Source organism: Melopsittacus undulatus, chromosome 3 (genome assembly GCF_012275295.1).
Source record: "Melopsittacus undulatus isolate bMelUnd1 chromosome 3, bMelUnd1.mat.Z, whole genome shotgun sequence".
Classification (NCBI taxonomy): domain Eukaryota; kingdom Metazoa; phylum Chordata; class Aves; order Psittaciformes; family Psittaculidae; genus Melopsittacus; species Melopsittacus undulatus.
Genome location: NC_047529.1, coordinates 65654270 through 65671427, shown reverse-complemented (window position 1 = coordinate 65671427; position 17158 = coordinate 65654270). Strand labels below are relative to the sequence as shown.

The 17158-nt window shown below is 38.1% G+C and overlaps 1 protein-coding gene across 1 annotated transcript in view; it reads left to right on the top strand.

Moving 5' to 3' along the window:
• Positions 1 to 6205: 6205 nt before the first annotated feature.
• Positions 6206 to 17158, top strand: part of TBC1D32 (TBC1 domain family member 32) — an 86976-nt gene continuing 76023 nt past the window's right edge. Inside the window, exons 1-6 of the mRNA XM_031054064.2 lie at positions 6206 to 6249; positions 8493 to 8647; positions 13525 to 13686; positions 14557 to 14734; positions 15367 to 15438; positions 16615 to 16740. Of these exons, the coding sequence (XP_030909924.2) occupies positions 8493 to 8647; positions 13525 to 13686; positions 14557 to 14734; positions 15367 to 15438; positions 16615 to 16740 (693 nt within the window). The 5' untranslated portion in view covers positions 6206 to 6249. The remainder of the gene's footprint in view (positions 6250 to 8492; positions 8648 to 13524; positions 13687 to 14556; positions 14735 to 15366; positions 15439 to 16614; positions 16741 to 17158) is intronic.

Genomic DNA, 17158 nt, shown 5'->3' with positions numbered 1-17158 from the left:
AATACCACATCTGCAGCTCAGAAGAGCTAATGAATGAATTCTGAAATGTCAGCATGACAGGTGCAGAAATTAACTTTAATCTTGGGAGGAAATCTGAAGGAAGTTACTTCAGTGATACTACACAAAAGAGGAGCATAAAATCAAGCAACTGTAAAATATTCACGTTCAGCATATCAAAGTACTGGTTTGCAAGGTAGCACAGTAAGTAATTGGGGAGGACAAAAAGAAAGTCAGGCAATTCTATGGCACAGGAATATTCAGGTACAACTACAAAAAAACGTTATCAGATTGGGTGAGCAGACTCCTTCAGAAGTGCAATGTAATAAACTCTGCTAGCATAATTAAAATTGTAGGTTTTGTGTTCTGTGCACACATGGGGAGATTATGTTTAAAACAAATGCAGTTGCTTCCTTACTTTTCTCTCAGGATGATACATTTAGCTCTGAAAGTGTGAAAGGATTTGGAAAGTCCATCTGAACCAGTGAGCCTCACAGGGAAGCCTCTGCCTCCATTTTGCACCTCATTTGGTAGCACAGCCATTGGCAGTTATTCAGTTCCCTTTCTCAAATATCACCCTTCTCAGACAGCAGTACCATTGAGCCCCTATCCTGGATGCATTGTGAAAGCAGACTTGGATCTGACAGAAGAATAACAGGCATGAGAGTCACATAACATTATGCAGTCCTGCAGTGGAAGGTGAAGGAGGGGAGAGCCCTGCTGCAGAGATGTCTTTGCTGGCTTCTATGATTTTCCATTCAGACTGCAGTTGGGATCTGCAAGTTCCTGACCAGGTAACTGCTAGAAAAATGAAAGGAGAAGAAAGATCTCTAAATTGTTTCCTATTTCTAGTCTTGACATAATTGCCTTGCATCACAGCAAAAACATTTCACAATAATGCAAAGTGTATTGAGTCTAAGGCAAAAGAAGTAGTCCAAATTAAAACCCCGTGATGCCGGTGTGAGATACAGTTCACCTGAGTGACTCTAGCAGTGATAAATTATTAAGATCAAATGGAGGAATGGAACTACAGGGAACCCTACAGTCAGTCTATGATCTTCCTTCAGTGATCACAGATAATATTTGGAGTGTTCTGAAATGCTAACACAGTGCCCACAAGCAAGCTAACAGTTCACTTCAGAAAATGTACATGATCCAGACTTCACTGATGCCCATGAAATGGATAACTTTCACTACAAGTAACAGAAAAATGCTAATTTAAATACTTTTGGAATATTGTTTTAGCTTCTGAATTTTTCCAGACAAAAAAATATGCAATCCCATCATGCCAGATCAACATATTTTCTTCATATTCTGTGGTGATATTGTACCTCATATGTTCACAACTGCAATATCTATGGCATCAAACTTCAAACATCATAAATATACATAAGTTCATATACACTTACATTGAAAGAAATGCATATTACAGGTCAATAGAATCAAAAGTCAGACAGCCATGCAACTCCAGAATATTGCTGCCACCTTCAGGGAACATATGATAAAAAAAAGACCAAATACTAATTAGAAAAGAAATGGAAAATAAATTGGAGATTTATGATGCCACTTGGTTATGTGGTATTTCTGTGACATTAATTTTTATAATGGTATGTAAAGATAATTTTATTATGTTCGATTTCCAATAAAGATACAAGTCCAATGTTAAGAGACTTGCCTGAGGCCAATGGGAGCCAGTGACATGGATGTTCTTCACTCCTTGAAGTTTCACCAAGAAAGATTTGTGGATCAGAAAATAATTTTATTGGCATTTGGATATTTATATTGTCATTGAAGCTTATTTTGTCTTTAATTCATTGAGGCACTTACTTAGCATTGCAGTGTAAATTTTATCACCCGCACTGAACCTCAGTTCCAGTAGTTGCTTTTACAGCCCCAAGCAAAACCTGAAAATTGCACCATAAAATACAGATGAAAATATTAGTGTCTATATATTTACTAAGTTAAAATTTTAATCAATAACATTCCTGGTTGCTATTGGGCAGAATGGTTCTGAGTTGGTGCCTTACAATGTTACAAGAGAGTCTTATCGATTTCCTGCTAGTTTCTCACTTCTTCTTCTTAGACAGGAGAAATCAGAAATAGCAATGTAAGGTCTTCAGTCTTCATGAAATGTCAGCATAACTGAAGTTTCATTACCAAATAAGTAAACTAACCTAATCTTAATTTTTGATTCCTGTAAGAGCTTGCATGCATCTCATATTGGCTTACCTCTCAGTAGTAGGGTACAAACTCAGCTGATATAACTTTAGACAAAAGTCATGATACTTATTTTGCTACAGAAATGAGGTAAATTCTGTATGGATATGTTTTAACACAAGCCTTCAAAGCAGAGCTGATAGTATGAAGTGATCCAGCAAGCAACCCTCATGCCCATATACCCACCAATTCTTTATTGTTTGTTTTAACGGAAACATCTAGTAATGTGCTAGTATTTCTAGTATGTCCCCAGAGTACACAGGGAGGAAAGGACAGATGGTCTCCAAAACAGAAAATTTCCTTTGGAGATTATTTAAAAATACTTTCCCATCAGCAGTAATATTTTAAGCAGTTTCCTTTTTGATATTTATGGTAAGATTGTGATCTAATGAAGTTTCAAAGCATGTTAATTGTTCCTCCAAATTTGGGAAACTCCCATGAATAATGATGGGAGAGGGCAACAAATGCCACAGTGGTCATAAAAGGGCTGACCCATAAAAGGGTCTTAATCTTTACTTGGGGGCTCAAGAACTGCTTAAAGGATGTCAGAGTATTCAGGAAAGTGTGGTAGGCTTCTTGTGTTACCTCCACAGCCAGATTTCACACTTACTTCTGCTTTTCTGACACTTACCTTAGTTTGGTTTGATCAAGCGTAGTTTGCTTTTCTCTTTAGTTCTTTGATACATACTCATTTAAAAACTGTATCAGCCAATGAAAAGCATGACATGGGATTTCAATACAAACTGGTTATGGTAAATTAATCTATCAGATACCAAAAAATAATCCCTTTAGTTTGCTAAAAAAAAAAAGTAGGAAGTCCCTACCTACTGAGTTGCTGAAAGTCCTAGTTAAACATTCTTGGAGACACTAATAGCTGTGTATAAACTACATGAAATCAAAATCTCTCCAGACCTTTCTGTGCCATCCACAAAAGTGTGGTCTTATGGACAGTTACAATGCAAAAAAAAGAGAATGATGAAAGAGAGAAATTCTGTCCATGGTGTAAGGACATCAGCATTAAGACTAGCTGTTCCCACTACCGTTAGCTGTAAAGAAGATTACTTTGTTTTCCACTTTCCCCCATCCTGAACTGCCACATTGGAGAAACTGCAGGTACATTTTAAATTTACAGAAACTTAGAGTAAATTAGTAATTCAAATTTTGGTACATGTTCACGGTATGGAGAGAGGATTTTCTTATGAGTCGTAAGATATGGAAATTGAACTCTTCTATAATGCTTGACTCACATCTCTGTGATGTTTCACAGTTTGAAACTTTGCTTATCCTATGTGCTACACACTCCAAGAACTGGAGGACCTGCTGTTTTCTCTGTTTCTAAAATTATAGAAGTCAGGGGTCTTTCTGATTGTACAACCAGGAGAGAACAACTCGACTATTTTTGCCAATGAGAAGGATACCTTGGTCTAAGAGACCGTGGAATCTAAGAAGCATGAAATTGGCATGAGTAACTTCACAGTGACTGTAACATCTCTCTTGTGTGACTGACATGCATCCATGTAAACATAATAATCTTCGGAATAGTGTTGCTCTCTCTGGGATATCAACCTCAGGAGGTATTTGCCTGGATGCACACTAATGACCATGCCAAATGGCACCTGAGATCTGCCAGTCTGGCTCAGGAGAAAGGGCTCTGGGTTCCAATTGCTGCAAAACATATGGCAAGAGAAGATGGAGGAGATCCAGAAAGTGGGAGAGAATAGAAAGGAATCCAAGTATTTCGGAATCAGTATGGGTACCATGAGAACTTTCTTTCTGTAATACCACTACAATTGAAATTTGTCTTATAAGGTGCTTTATAAGGAATGGCATGTTAAAATAGAGGTTCTTTCAGTGAGGACTAGGAATGCTGAATGTTATGTATATTGAGCTCCTTTATTCCATACCAGCCATGAAATTGAGGTGCTGTCACCTGAATCGGTGCTTGTGAAGCAATACAGCAATTAGAAGTGTTGGACCACAACACTTCTCAGCTGGTATGGGGACAGATAAGAAGTATGCTGCTCTGCTGCCTGTGAAATAAGAGCCTGTAATGAATAAGAGCTGCTGCTACTTGTAGCCCATTCTGAATAGCGCACTTAGAAGATGTGGAGAGTGTGCAGCTGAGCTAACAGGACTCTGGTTAATTTACTGAATTTGCATGCAGCAGACAATTATTCCAGTTTTTGTTTTGTAGGAACCTGAGTGCACTGACCACTTCAAAGTGCTGGAGGCAACAGCATTAAAGGTACCCTGGAGACTCAATTCCAACTGATCAAAATCTTGTTTCTGAGGAGCTACCAGGTTTATGTTTCAGTTCTTCAATCATCATTTTCCAGTAGAAATACTGCATTTTACATGCTTGAGCCCAGTGTCCTAGCAGCTCTATGAGAGAGTGGATCCCCCCACTTAGGTAGAGCTCTATTAACTGAATGGGCTACAGATACACATAAAGGAACATGTTCTCATGGAAGATTAGTATTACTGACATTATCAAAATCATTAGAAAAAAGTAGGAGTAAAGGATAAAAAAGGTGTGTCACATTACATTGAAGCACTGTCAAACATCATTACTGGTGTTTATTGGAACTCCTTCCTGGCTTGTTATAGCTAAGCTAATTGAAAATGATTTCAAATAAAAATGCTTTTGCTGTTTCGTGTTATGCATTTGTTTACCAAATAGTTAAAATAATATTTGTTGTTTTTTGTTGTATGTCCTTCATCTCAGCAGGGGATGGAGAGTTGAAGAGCTCTGGAAAATACCTTGCCATTCATGTTTCGATCTACTGAGGAAATCTGCTCCTCTGCTGATGTAAACTAGAATAAATGGGGTGTTTTCCTTTGAATTCTCTGGAAAACCTATGCCACACAGGCAGCTGTGGGCCACCAGGGCTGGGCAGCGGGGAGCCCTTACACTCCAGTATGAAGAAAGGGAAAGCCAAATTATCTGCAGCTGAATGTTTAGAGTTTTGCTGGGGGGTGGGTGGGGGGGATCATTATCGATAAACGTGTTTCAGTTACCTAGGCTATGGGTTTTCTTTTGTTATTACCTGGGTGCAGGGTACTTCAGGATATAAATCATAGAACTGTAGAGTACCAGGTAGGAAGGAACCTCAAGGATCGCCTGCTCCAACCTTTCTAGGCAAAGCATGATCTAGACTAGATGTCCCAACACCCTGTTCGCCTAAGTGTCCATTGCTGATGGCCAGCACTTCCAATGGCTGATTGATCTCATTGTGAATATTCCTTGTGTCCAGTTAGTATCTCCCCAGGAGTAAGTTGTGCCCATTACTCATCTTTTTCATGTGCCTCCTTGTAAAAAGGGGAGTCTTGTCTTCTTTGTACCCACCCTTAACATAACTCTCCACTTGACAACATGCATGAAACTCAATCCCCTCCTGCATGTGGTTTTTCTCAATGGCATGCAAATTCTGTAATTCAGGCCGTTTCTGATTTTTTTTTTTATTAGACAGGCTCCTAAATATTTTTAAGAAATAATTACAATTCATCCACTTAAAAGAACTGGTGAGAATTTAGTAATTTTGTCTTCAGAATATGCCATCACAGCGCTAAGAGGGCAAACCGCAGATCAATCTTTCCCAGGTTAGTGCTATACCTCGGCATCTTCGTTTTGCGTTATTTGGCCAACACAGACCACCAAGGCACGCTATGAAAGACCGAGAAAGCCAGACAGCCGCTGCACATCAAACGAGGAAGCTTCACGCTCGACACGGTTGCCGCAGGACTTCTGGGGCTACCACTCTTCCCTCCGACCGAGGGTACAGGCGGGGTTTGAAGTCAGCGAGAGCAAGCACCTCCGTCTTGGGTTGAGCTAGGTCGGGGGTGCGACCTTCCACCCCAGGCGGGAGGAGAACCAGCGGCGGGCTGCCATGGCCCAGCCTTCCTGCGTCCCTCCGGACTCTCGCGATGTTGCTAAGGGCCCTGCGAGAGTCGGCAGCAGGCGCTGCCGGTTGCTAAAGGCTGCTGCCCGGGGAGACGCGCGGCTGCCGGGACGGGGAGGGCAGCTGCCGGCAGAAGGTGATTCCGTCCGGCCCGGGCGCTCGGGATGGGGCAGGGACAGAGAGGCGGCGGGGCTGTGCACGGTGACGCTCCTTTCCGCAACCCGCGAGGCCCAGTTGGGCCCCCGAATCCTGGGGTTGGGCGGAACTGGGCGTGCGGGGCCCTGGGGCCGGGCCGGGCCGGGCCGGGCGGGGCGCGCCTAGGAGAGGTTCTGGCAGCAGCCGCGGTCCTAATCCCGCGCTTGGGTCTGGGCGCGTTCAAGTTGCCGTGGCATAGCTCCCCTGCGCTTTTAGAGGTAGCGTGAGAGAAGGACCTGGTCAGGCTTAGCTTCTCCTAACACTTAAAAAGACAAGCTGCACTCGTACGTGAGTTGTTAGAAATCTGGTTACTGCCAAAAACTGATGCGCAGTTGAATGATGGTAAAAATCAAGAGAGAATGGGAATTCTTACACTACTTTTATGTCTATTAATTGCTAGTGTATGTTTGTTGCTAAAATTGCCACTTTCCTTTGTTCAAAGTCCTTTTCAGGCAAAAGCTCGTGCAAAGGTAAACGTTGCCCACAACCTGCTGCTTCTGAATCATCCCATGGGTTTTGGGGCAGGATTTTCAGGTGTGGGACATGCTGGGAAAATTAATTTGAACTTCATTTGAACCACACATAAAGTGGCCTTGGGGCAAGGTTTTTTAGGGAGAAAACAATCATAATTTTGTCTGGGAACAGAACGGGGGATATGTCTGAAGAGAAAAAATGGCCAAAAAAACCTGAACTCAACAGGTCACAAACCTTTACAAATTAATTTTAAGATAAATATCTGTGTTGATGATTACAGAAGTCACATAAGTCTTTTCAAAACAAACTGGAGGTGAAATGGCAGTATTCTCATTATTTGCCTTTATGAACAATTTGAATGGATCTTTGCACTGATTGCCAGCTAGTATCCAGATATACTTGTGCTTTTAAAAATGCCTAGTTATACCAAAATACTAAGTGAAGCTTTTGCAGGGGATTAGGATATTGCCCAGTGCTAAGGTCAAAATAGAAGGTTTATGAAACTGGTTTGTATAGACCTAAAAATGCATTGACTTAAATATCTTGAGACTCTAAAAGAAAGAGGGCTGCAAATCAAGGAGTTAAGATTATTACAAGGGATTTATGTGTGGGGTTTTTTTTAATTATTTATTTTAATGCAGTTTCTGATAAGATGATTGAGTTAATGCTGAGCTGTGTTTGGTCAAAGTAAACTGGCAACTGTGCTACTTCTCACAGAGAAGTTACCTTTCATAAAGGGGTAATTCTTCCAGCTGGTGCTATATGGCCTTGATTGTTTTGTTAGTTAATAGTGTTTAAGTCTGAAGAAGTGATTTATTACATTGATTCTTTCAAGTGTGCATGTTGTTTATTCAAAGAGAGTCTTTGATTGACTTTAAAATAAAAGTCTCAAAATCAGTCTTCCTCAAATAGACTAGAAATACATAAGCTGGAACTGCCCCTGAGGGTTGAAAGTATTCTTTGGCATATAAAGAAGTTTAAGCCACAAATTTAGGTTAATTAATCCATGACAGAAGTGGATGTTTGGGTGGTGGTTTTATTTTTTTCCCTTGGGTTTCTTTCTTTTTTTCTCAACCTTTGAAAATTAAGCTGATGGACAGTCTTCTGAACTTGGCAGATGTCTCCAGTTTTTCCCAGTAACTGTAGGGTTGAATTGACAGGACCCTTGCTGGGTCATTTAAATTGATTACTGCAGGGAAATTAAACAATTCTCATCATTCCACCTCATCCTTGCAAAAGCTGCCAGCACCTTCAGTCATGGGCTATAGCACTGAGGAGAAGGATCCAAACGTTATAACTGGGTAGTAACAATAGATGAGAAGCAACTGAGAGACATGTAGAGGTTTCTCATCATCATTACATCTATAAAAATCCCTTTTTAAAAAAATTGTGGTGTAAACTTGTGCCTGTTTGATAGGCAGGTCCTTAAACAACTACAAAAAGGAATAATCAGATTTTTCTTAATGCAGTATCTCATTTAAGAATGTTGTACTAAGATAGGTTTATGAAAACTGATTTGGTTATTTTGTTTCCAGTTAGCCTGAAGATAAGCCCTTATCAAGTATTTTCTGTCTGTAGTTGTCTTTTGGTAAAATATCCCTTGTTATTTATAAAAGGAAAAAAGTGGCAATTTAAGGATTTATGCTTTTCTTAGAATCTTGTGGGGAGGAAGCTCTGAAAACTTGTTATTCTTATGTTTGCTTTATACAGATGTCTTGCTTTACAAGTGAAAATGAAGCTCAGTTACAGTCTATGCTTAGACAGTTGCTACAGAGTGTGAAGGAAAAAATCACTGGAGCCCCATCAGTAGAATGTGCAGAAGAGATTCTCTTGCACTTGGAGGAAACAGATGAGAATTTTCACAAGTAAAACTATTTTTCCTATTTTTAATATTTTGAAGGGATGTGAAATGTGTTGAATTATATTATTCCTGGGAAATGTTTACAATTTATATTGCAATGCGAATGTGTATGTATTTTTACATATAGGCATTTCTGTCACTAACCAGCTCTCAAAAGATGCTAAATTAAAGAATGAAATTAATTTTTTCAGATTTCTTTTTTGTGGTTTTTTTTTTTGTCCTTACCTTTTCACTCTTGGTAGTATATTTCTAATGTAATAGTAATTGACCAGCTGTTTGTGAGAGGAACTTGCAAAACTGCCTTAGGTAGCCCACTCTGCATGTCCACATGTAATGTACTAAATGCACACGTAAGCAGGAGCTAGGAGAAATCCTCACTTAAGGCTGTCAGGCAGTATTTCTGACATCTGCTAGCCATTTTTGTTTTTTTTATAATTTATTTCTTTATTTTTTTCCCTCCCAGAATAGGTAATATTTTCAATAGGCTATTTCCGTATTTGATCTGTCTGGCTTATATTACCAAACCCTTTCATATGTTACACATAGTTGTTCTTCAGTTTATATTTTGATTAAAGTAGAAATGTATCCCCATCACACTCCTGTTAAATCAGACATGACAGTGTGACCTTGCTTACATGCGATCTAGATTTTTGGAGCTCCTCTTTCCATGGTATTCTAGCTTGTTTATTTTTTTACATATGGGAGATTTTTAGGATGCGTTTATGACAAGTCAAGAGAATATCAAGCTGGAATGACTTTGGAGATATTTTAGTGAAGACCAGAATTTTGTGAAGTGATTCCTGAGAAAGCTGGTTCTCTGCCAGTTTTGTTTGTTGTGGGTTTATGTTTTTGTTTGTTTTTTTTTTTTCCCCAAAAGTGGCACTATCTATATTCTCTTAAATTTGTCTAGTTCTTAACATTACTTAGTGATAGAAGTTAGGTGAAAATAAGTGAAATAGAGCTTATTTATCTAAAATTTCACTATAATTTTAAAACTTTTGTGATTTTGTATCTTCTGAAGATGATAAATGCTTTAAAATGTATTTTAGCTCAATTTTAATTTGTATTACAAATTGTATCAGCTACCACTTTGTTGGCAGTCTTACCAGGTGTCGAGCATCAGAGTGAAAAAGGTTGATTATAAACACATCAAGTTGAAAATTACATGTAATTTGGAATGAAAAAAAATGAAACCACAACAATATATCCTTTAAAGGAGGATATATACAGTAAGAAAGTATGAACAACAACAACAAAAAAGTGAAATTACTTCTGTCAATGTTTCTTCTGAGGAGAATACCCAGAATGAGGAAGTAAAGCCCACAACTGGTGGAAACAGTGCATATATAGCTTTCCACTTCAGAATAGTGAAACCATGGCATCCATTACGCTTTCTGGTATGTTAAAAACTTGGGTCACCCTAAAGATTCTTTGTTTTCATGAGAAAAGCTTTTAACTTTAATTTAATGGAATATCAAGTGATGCTTTACATGCAGAATGTGAGCATTGCTCTCTGCTGCTGGAATATCTTCCTGGAGGTATTCTAATCTTGTTCATGACCCATGGCAGTATAGGCTGGTGTTTGTAGAAGGTCAAAGAGATCATGTGGTGGTTTATTAGTAAGACCATTAAGACACTTTCTCTTTGAACCTTATCCCATCCACCTAGACTGCAAATGCCTTTATTAGTAGTGTGTGCTTTAGGAAAGTCCAGTATGCTAGTTCAGCTCAGTATTTTGATGATCACTCCTTTTGATTCATGGTTATTTTTCCTCAGAAATTTTATCAGATTCTGAGACCTGCCTTTATCCCTTGTTCCCACAAGAAAAGATGGAAGCATGAGATCCTTTGAAAGCTAATGAAAAGGAAAATTGAATAAAATTAAGAATTTACATGCAGTGATAGAAATCAGGATTTTTAACTGTATAAGTAGCATGTTTTCTGTTGCATTTTTTCATTAAAGTCCTACAGCTAGTTTTGTGTTTGTTGTTTGGGTTTTGTTTGTTTTCTTTCTCCTCCTGTGTCCCTGGTGCTTCCTTTGTAAACCCTATTTGATTCTACATGTGGAGAATTAGTTCTGTAATTGCTGAAACACCTGTTGTTACGAAACATTTTTAAGGTGAAAGAATGATGCAGAAGATCAAGGCTACAATGTCAAGAAGACACAAACTTAGGGACATGAATAGTGATGTGATTGCTATGTATTTCAGGGAGAAGCTGTCACTGCAAAAAATGTATACCCTGAAAATGTTACTGTCATAAAACAAGTGGGAGAAAGTTTTATGACAGCTTTCATTCAGTGGAGAGTCATGTGCAGTTTCATTATTGCAGAAGTAAAAAGACAGCCTCGAAGACAAATGAAAATAAACATTTTCATCTTTCTTGAGGTGTATTTCTGATACTTTTATTGAGAATAAAGAGTGATATAGGAATGCAAATAAGGGGGAGATGGAACTGTTATACCTGATGGAACTTGAGGTAGGCAATCCAGTGAAGAAGGTATGTATGTTGATACTAGACAATATTTGATGCTTATTTTTTATATATATATCTTGAATGTACTTTGTTTAAGCCACTGTCCATCATATTTGAAAAATCATGGCAGTCAGGTGAAGTTCTCAATGACTGGGAAAAGGGAAACATAATCCCCATTTTCAAGAAGGGGAAAATGGATGACCAGGGGAATTACAGACCAGTCTCACCTCTGCCTGGCATGCTAAGGCACATGAAAAACAACAAGGTGCTTGATGACAACCAACATGGTTTCACTAGGGGGAAATCCTGCCTGACCAATTTGGTGGCCTTGTATGATGGGGCCATGGAACTGATGGACAGGGGTGGAGCAGTTGACATCATCTACCTGGACTTGTGCAAAGTGTTTGACACTGTCCCGCATGAGATCCTTGTCTCTAAATTGGTGAGACATCGATTTGATAGGTGGTCCACTCAGTCTTGTTCAAGAACTTTGTTGGTGACATGGACAGTGGAATTGAGTGCACCCTCAGCAAGTTTGCTGATGACACCAAGCTGTGTGGTTCAGTTGATACGCTGGAGGGAAGGAATGCTATCCTGAGGGACCTTGACACGCTTGTGAGGTGGGCTGATGCCAGCCTCATGAAGTTTAACCATGCCAAGTGCAAGGTCCTACACCTGGGTCAGAGCAATCCCGAGCACAGCTACAGGCTGGGTAGAGAAGAGATTCAGAGCAGCCCTGTGGAGAACGACTTGGGGATGTTGGTCAATGAGAAAATGAACATGAGCCAGCAGTGTGTGCTTGCAGCCGGGAAAGCCAACTGTATCGTGGGTTGCATCAAAAGGAGTATGACCAGCAGGTTGAAGGAGGTGATCCTGCTCTTCTACTCTGCTGTCATGAGACCACACTTGGAGTGTTGTGTGCAGTTCTGGTGTCCCAACATAAAAAGGATATGGAACTGTTGGAACAAGTCCAGAGGAGGGCCACGAGGATGATCAGGGGACTGGAGCACCTCCTGTATGAAGAAAGGCTGAGAAAGTTGGGGCTGTTCAGCCTGGAGAAGAGCAGGCTGCTCCATCCCTGGTGGTGTTCAAGGGCAGGTTGGATGAAACCTTGGGTGACATGGTTTAGTGTGAGGTGTCCCTGCCCATGGCAGGGGCTCAGAACTAGATGATCTTAAGGTCCTTTCCAACCCTAATTATTCTATGATTCTATGATATACACACAAGAAAGGCAAAAGCTGCTTCCTATTTTAACAGTTGTTTTTACTTATATTTGCTTTTTACAGCTTTGGACTCTGTACCTACATGGTGAACTGACTTTTTCATTTGAATTTTTCTCATTCTGTGTTTAGCCAAATTAGCCCAAAGTGGTTGCACATCTGTGTGTGATGTAATGAAAATGCAATGATGCATAGAAAATACAATGATGCATCTACTGTTTATGTATGTTTACTTTTTTATGTGTTTTTCTGTTTGTCTTGTCCTTTGCACAGATTGAAAGACTAAAAAAAAAAAGTTTATACATTCTGAGAATTTTTTTAAAGCAATTTCTGTAGCTAATACAGGGAACCCAGTGATGGTCCCTCTTTTGAAACCCATCTGCTTATCCTTTTGTTTAAACTAGTTTCTGTTATTATCTAATAAGAGCGTTAAGTGCCAGTTTCTTTGAGACATGCATGTAATCATAGACAGTTTGTGATCTTCTGCATATTGTCAGGACATATTGGCTTTCATAAACCTTTCAGAAAACCTTCTAGCGTGCTTGTATGCTAGAATTTATAAATTGTGTTTTTTGTGTTACCTTTCATATACAATGGCATAAATAATAATACCAGAAGGATGTACCATAAGACAGTGTTATATTCAGGGTGCCCAAGTAAGGTTCTTGTGAAATTTTAGATTTGAGATATTTTGATACTCTATGATTTTTATCTACAAAACATTAACCTTTTGTCTGAGTAGAATTTTTAATTTAAAAGAAGTGCAAAAGGGAATTAGGATCTATTTCATATTGTAGATTTAAATTGCTTATTAGGGAGAAATTCTTCTGTGAAGGTGGTGAGACACTGGAAGGGGTAGCCCAGAGAAGCTGTGATTGCCCCATCCCTGGCAGTGTTCAAAGCCAGGTTGGATGGGGCTTTGGAAACATGATGTATTGGATCATGACAGGGACTTTGGAACTAGATGTTCTTTAAGGTCCCTTCCAACCAAACCATTGTATGGGTGTTTCTGATAATGACCATATTAAAGAAAATCAAACGTGTTTTTTTACACCGATAAAGTCATAAAACCTCACCTTAAAAGTAACAGGTCTGGTGGGACAGATGATAGCACATGTAATGTTGCAAATGTTTGATGGTGAGCTTAAGGAAATCTGTTACATTTTATTATTGTATATTTGTTGCAGCTATGAGTTTGTGAAATACCTTAGGAAATGTATAAATAGCACTGTGGGATCTGTGATTGAAGAAGAAACAGAAAAATGTATTTCTGCTCAAAGTCAGGGTGAAGTATCTGGCTATGACACGCTTGTCCAACATGTTACTAAGAAGACCCGTGAATCAAAAGAGTGAGTGTATACATGTAATTAACTTTTTTTGTTTCTTCTTGGCCTTTGTCTTCCATTTTCTTTGCCAGAACTTGTTTTGAAAAAATAAATTCTGAAGCGATGGGTAACAAAAGTGATTCTTTGCTTTCAAAACACAGTGCTAAGCAGTTCAGATATTCCCACCCTACACTGCAATTTGTCATGCTTCATCTCACTCTGGAATTGAGATTATGAGCTATGACCTGAACTTGTTGAATTTATTATGAAGATACTTCTGCAGTGCTGTCCATGTAATGTAGAGCTGGTATGCAGACCAACTGTCTATAATTATACAAGATTTTTTGACTCAGGCTGTCAGATGGCCAGAAATAAGTAGATGTGCAAAACAACATATTACCACAGGGGTCTCTAGTCCAGATTAATTGCCTTTGAACACTGTATTTAGTAAAGAAGTCATAAATATTAAAAAAGGCTCCGTGAGTACCAATTAATTTTTTTTTCTTGGTCATCTCTTCCCTACTAACTTTAATCAGGGTGGTAGCAATCTTACTGAATTTTCATGCTTTGTATTTTGAATTTGCATAGGCAGATAATAGCTGTGATTCTTTAAAGCAGTGGTCTGTAGTGCTTATGAGATGGATTTTAATATATACAGCTGTTATTTCTAGGAAATACATAAAACCTCAAAAATATAGTTATCTTAAACATTTGAGGTACATATGTCTTTTGTTGCTCATTTTGGATATGCATTTGCTTTTCATTCATTTATGTAAATTCACTGAGTTTGGGTCTAAGTAACGTGGCATATTCAGTTATTCATGATTTAGAGATTTTTTTTTTAATTGGGGATTCTTATGCTCTTTTAATATTAAAATAATTTTTACTTTGAAGATACAGAGAGATGATGCACGCCTTGAAGAATGTCATGATGGTTGTGGTAGAATCTTTGATTAACAAGTTTGAAGAAGATCGGATGCATAATAAGGAGCTGGATAGTAAAACAAAGAAAGAACGTCGGAGTGGCTATTACACAGACAACTGTTCCGACAGTGACTCCTCGTTCAACCAAGTACGATGTGTTTTCTCTCTCTCTGTTACAAAATAAGCATGATACTGCAAAATTGTTGTTTGTCAGTGGAGGCTGAGAACAGCTGTAAAAAAAGATTCATACTCCTTATCTTTGATATATCCCAAGACTGATGAATTACCTTTCTTTCACACTGAAGTACTAAGCGTGTGCTAGCTTTCTAACCTTTAGATAGCATATGCTAGATGAGATTAATCTGTTGGCCATATGCTCTAAAGTACCTATGCAAGTACTACAGATAAAAAGATAAAATAATGGTAAAATGTTATTACATCATCTAAATTTTTGTGATTTTACTTCTGCAGTTCATTTCTGGAGTACTGCGCTATGCTATGTTGCTTATTGAAAGAATTATTTATTACAAGGAATTTTACAAAGATATAGGAAACTTTAAAGCAAAGTAAAGTATGTAACAGTAATTTTGTTGCTGTAAATTTAACTTTGGGCAAATGGCGGAAGACATTTAGAATGTTGATTTTAATGTTAAGTTAATACAAATGTTGAAGTCCTAATTATTAAAAGTAAATTAGATATCAGAAAGAGTGATGATTTTAATCTTCTGCTGTTCAGTTTAATAAAATATACTAATGATCATTCTATAATACATATTACAGAGTTATACGTTCTTGACTCAAGAACAATTGCAGCTGCTTGTAGAAAGGCTTGACCCTATTCAGCCTATGGAAGTAAGTTTAAAAGCAGAAATAAAATGTTAATGATGAATATTTATGACATATTGGAAAACAGACTGTGTACATAGGAGTTCATATGTACCTAAGTGGAATCTTGTCTTTGTTGGTTTATATCTCTTGGCTTCAGAACAGTGGTAACTGCTCTGCAGTGCATTATTTCATTGTTCATAACCATGTGCTTCAAAAACTAGTGTTGTAGAAAGTATCTGTTTTGTTTTGTTGGTAGTTTATGTGCCTATAGATGGACATTTATAGTCTGCAAAAGGTTGTTCTGTCTGATATAAAGTTATTGAAGCTTATTTTCCTGTGTATGTGTCCCTTGTCCTTGGTAACTTTCATGTTGTCCTTTGTGTTACCTCCTGCTGGTTTGCTAACATGCTACTGCCAGAGGGAATGTATAAAGTCCAAGTTAGGTTTGCCTTCCTGTCAGTGGCTGTACTAATGTGGGTCTCTAACCATCAGTCGGTACCAGCTGCTGATACTTTTGAGGCTTTTAGAAGCATCATTTTGAGAATGCTGTCCAGTAACATTTGTTTGGGATTGTATGCCAGTTGAAAAACGCAGTTTAGGTTGGGATTGGTATAAACGTTGTGATCAAGTTTTGTTAGAAAACAATGTAGAAAGTCTGATGCTATTAAATATTGTTAAAATTTCCAGTTTGTTTCAGTAATATGAAATGAATTACTAGAGATTACAATTGTCTACAAACAGAAAAAAAGAAGTTATTTGAAATTATTTAGATTATAATGCTAATGAAATTCAGCAATAAAACTGTGTCGAATAACTCTGTTTCCAATTTATTGACAGTTTGGAGAGCTGCTGGGCGCATTTGTATTATTTGGCAATAGTTTCCTATATGCCCTCATAAAAACCTATCTGACTACAAGCAGAAAGTAGAACATAAGCTTAGCACCCAGCACTGAAAACTTACATGACATAGTTTTGTTACGTTTTCAAATATATGTTTTTTTTTTTTTAACCTTAAGTGATATAGTGTTTTGCCAAAATTGCCATAAAAATGTAGCAGAAGGTAAATAATCTGGAATTCTTTATCTGTTGTACAGCTGGGTCCTGTTCCTTCCTTCCTTCCTCCAAATTATAATTGTAAATTAAATATTTGAGAGGTTGCTGTGAATGGATTTATGGTGTTTATCTTTTTGACCACTTCAGGTTCGCCAAGAAGCATTGCAGACACTGTGCTTTGCCCCTCCCTCTGATATACTGAACTCTGAGACTTGGCCAAATCTGCGTATGCATCTGACAATGTCTCTGTCACATCCTGATGCTGCATTCAGTGTAAGCTAATGTTCTGTATTTAGTAGCCATAGTAAAGAATTCTGAATAGGTCTCAGAAGTTAAATATATGTTATGAGTAGTCCATCAGTGTCCCAGGACATTTCGTTATTTATGTGTCACAAACTCTTTTTGAAGTAAAGTACTGTATGATTTCAGTACGTCTTCATTTAAAAGATTACAACAGGATTTCAATATTTCAAATTTCAGAATATTTAGACACTGGAGTACTCGCTTGTGTATCTTTTAATGGGAATGAAGAGGTTTGAATATCTTTTAGCAAACATGTAAAAATAAAAGTTGACAAAATCCTTCTGTAAAACATGTCATGTTAATATTTCCTATTTATGTCAGGTATGTACTCCATGGTGAAAATTATAGATTGTAATGTTACACAGGCCCTGATGAGGAAAAAACATAG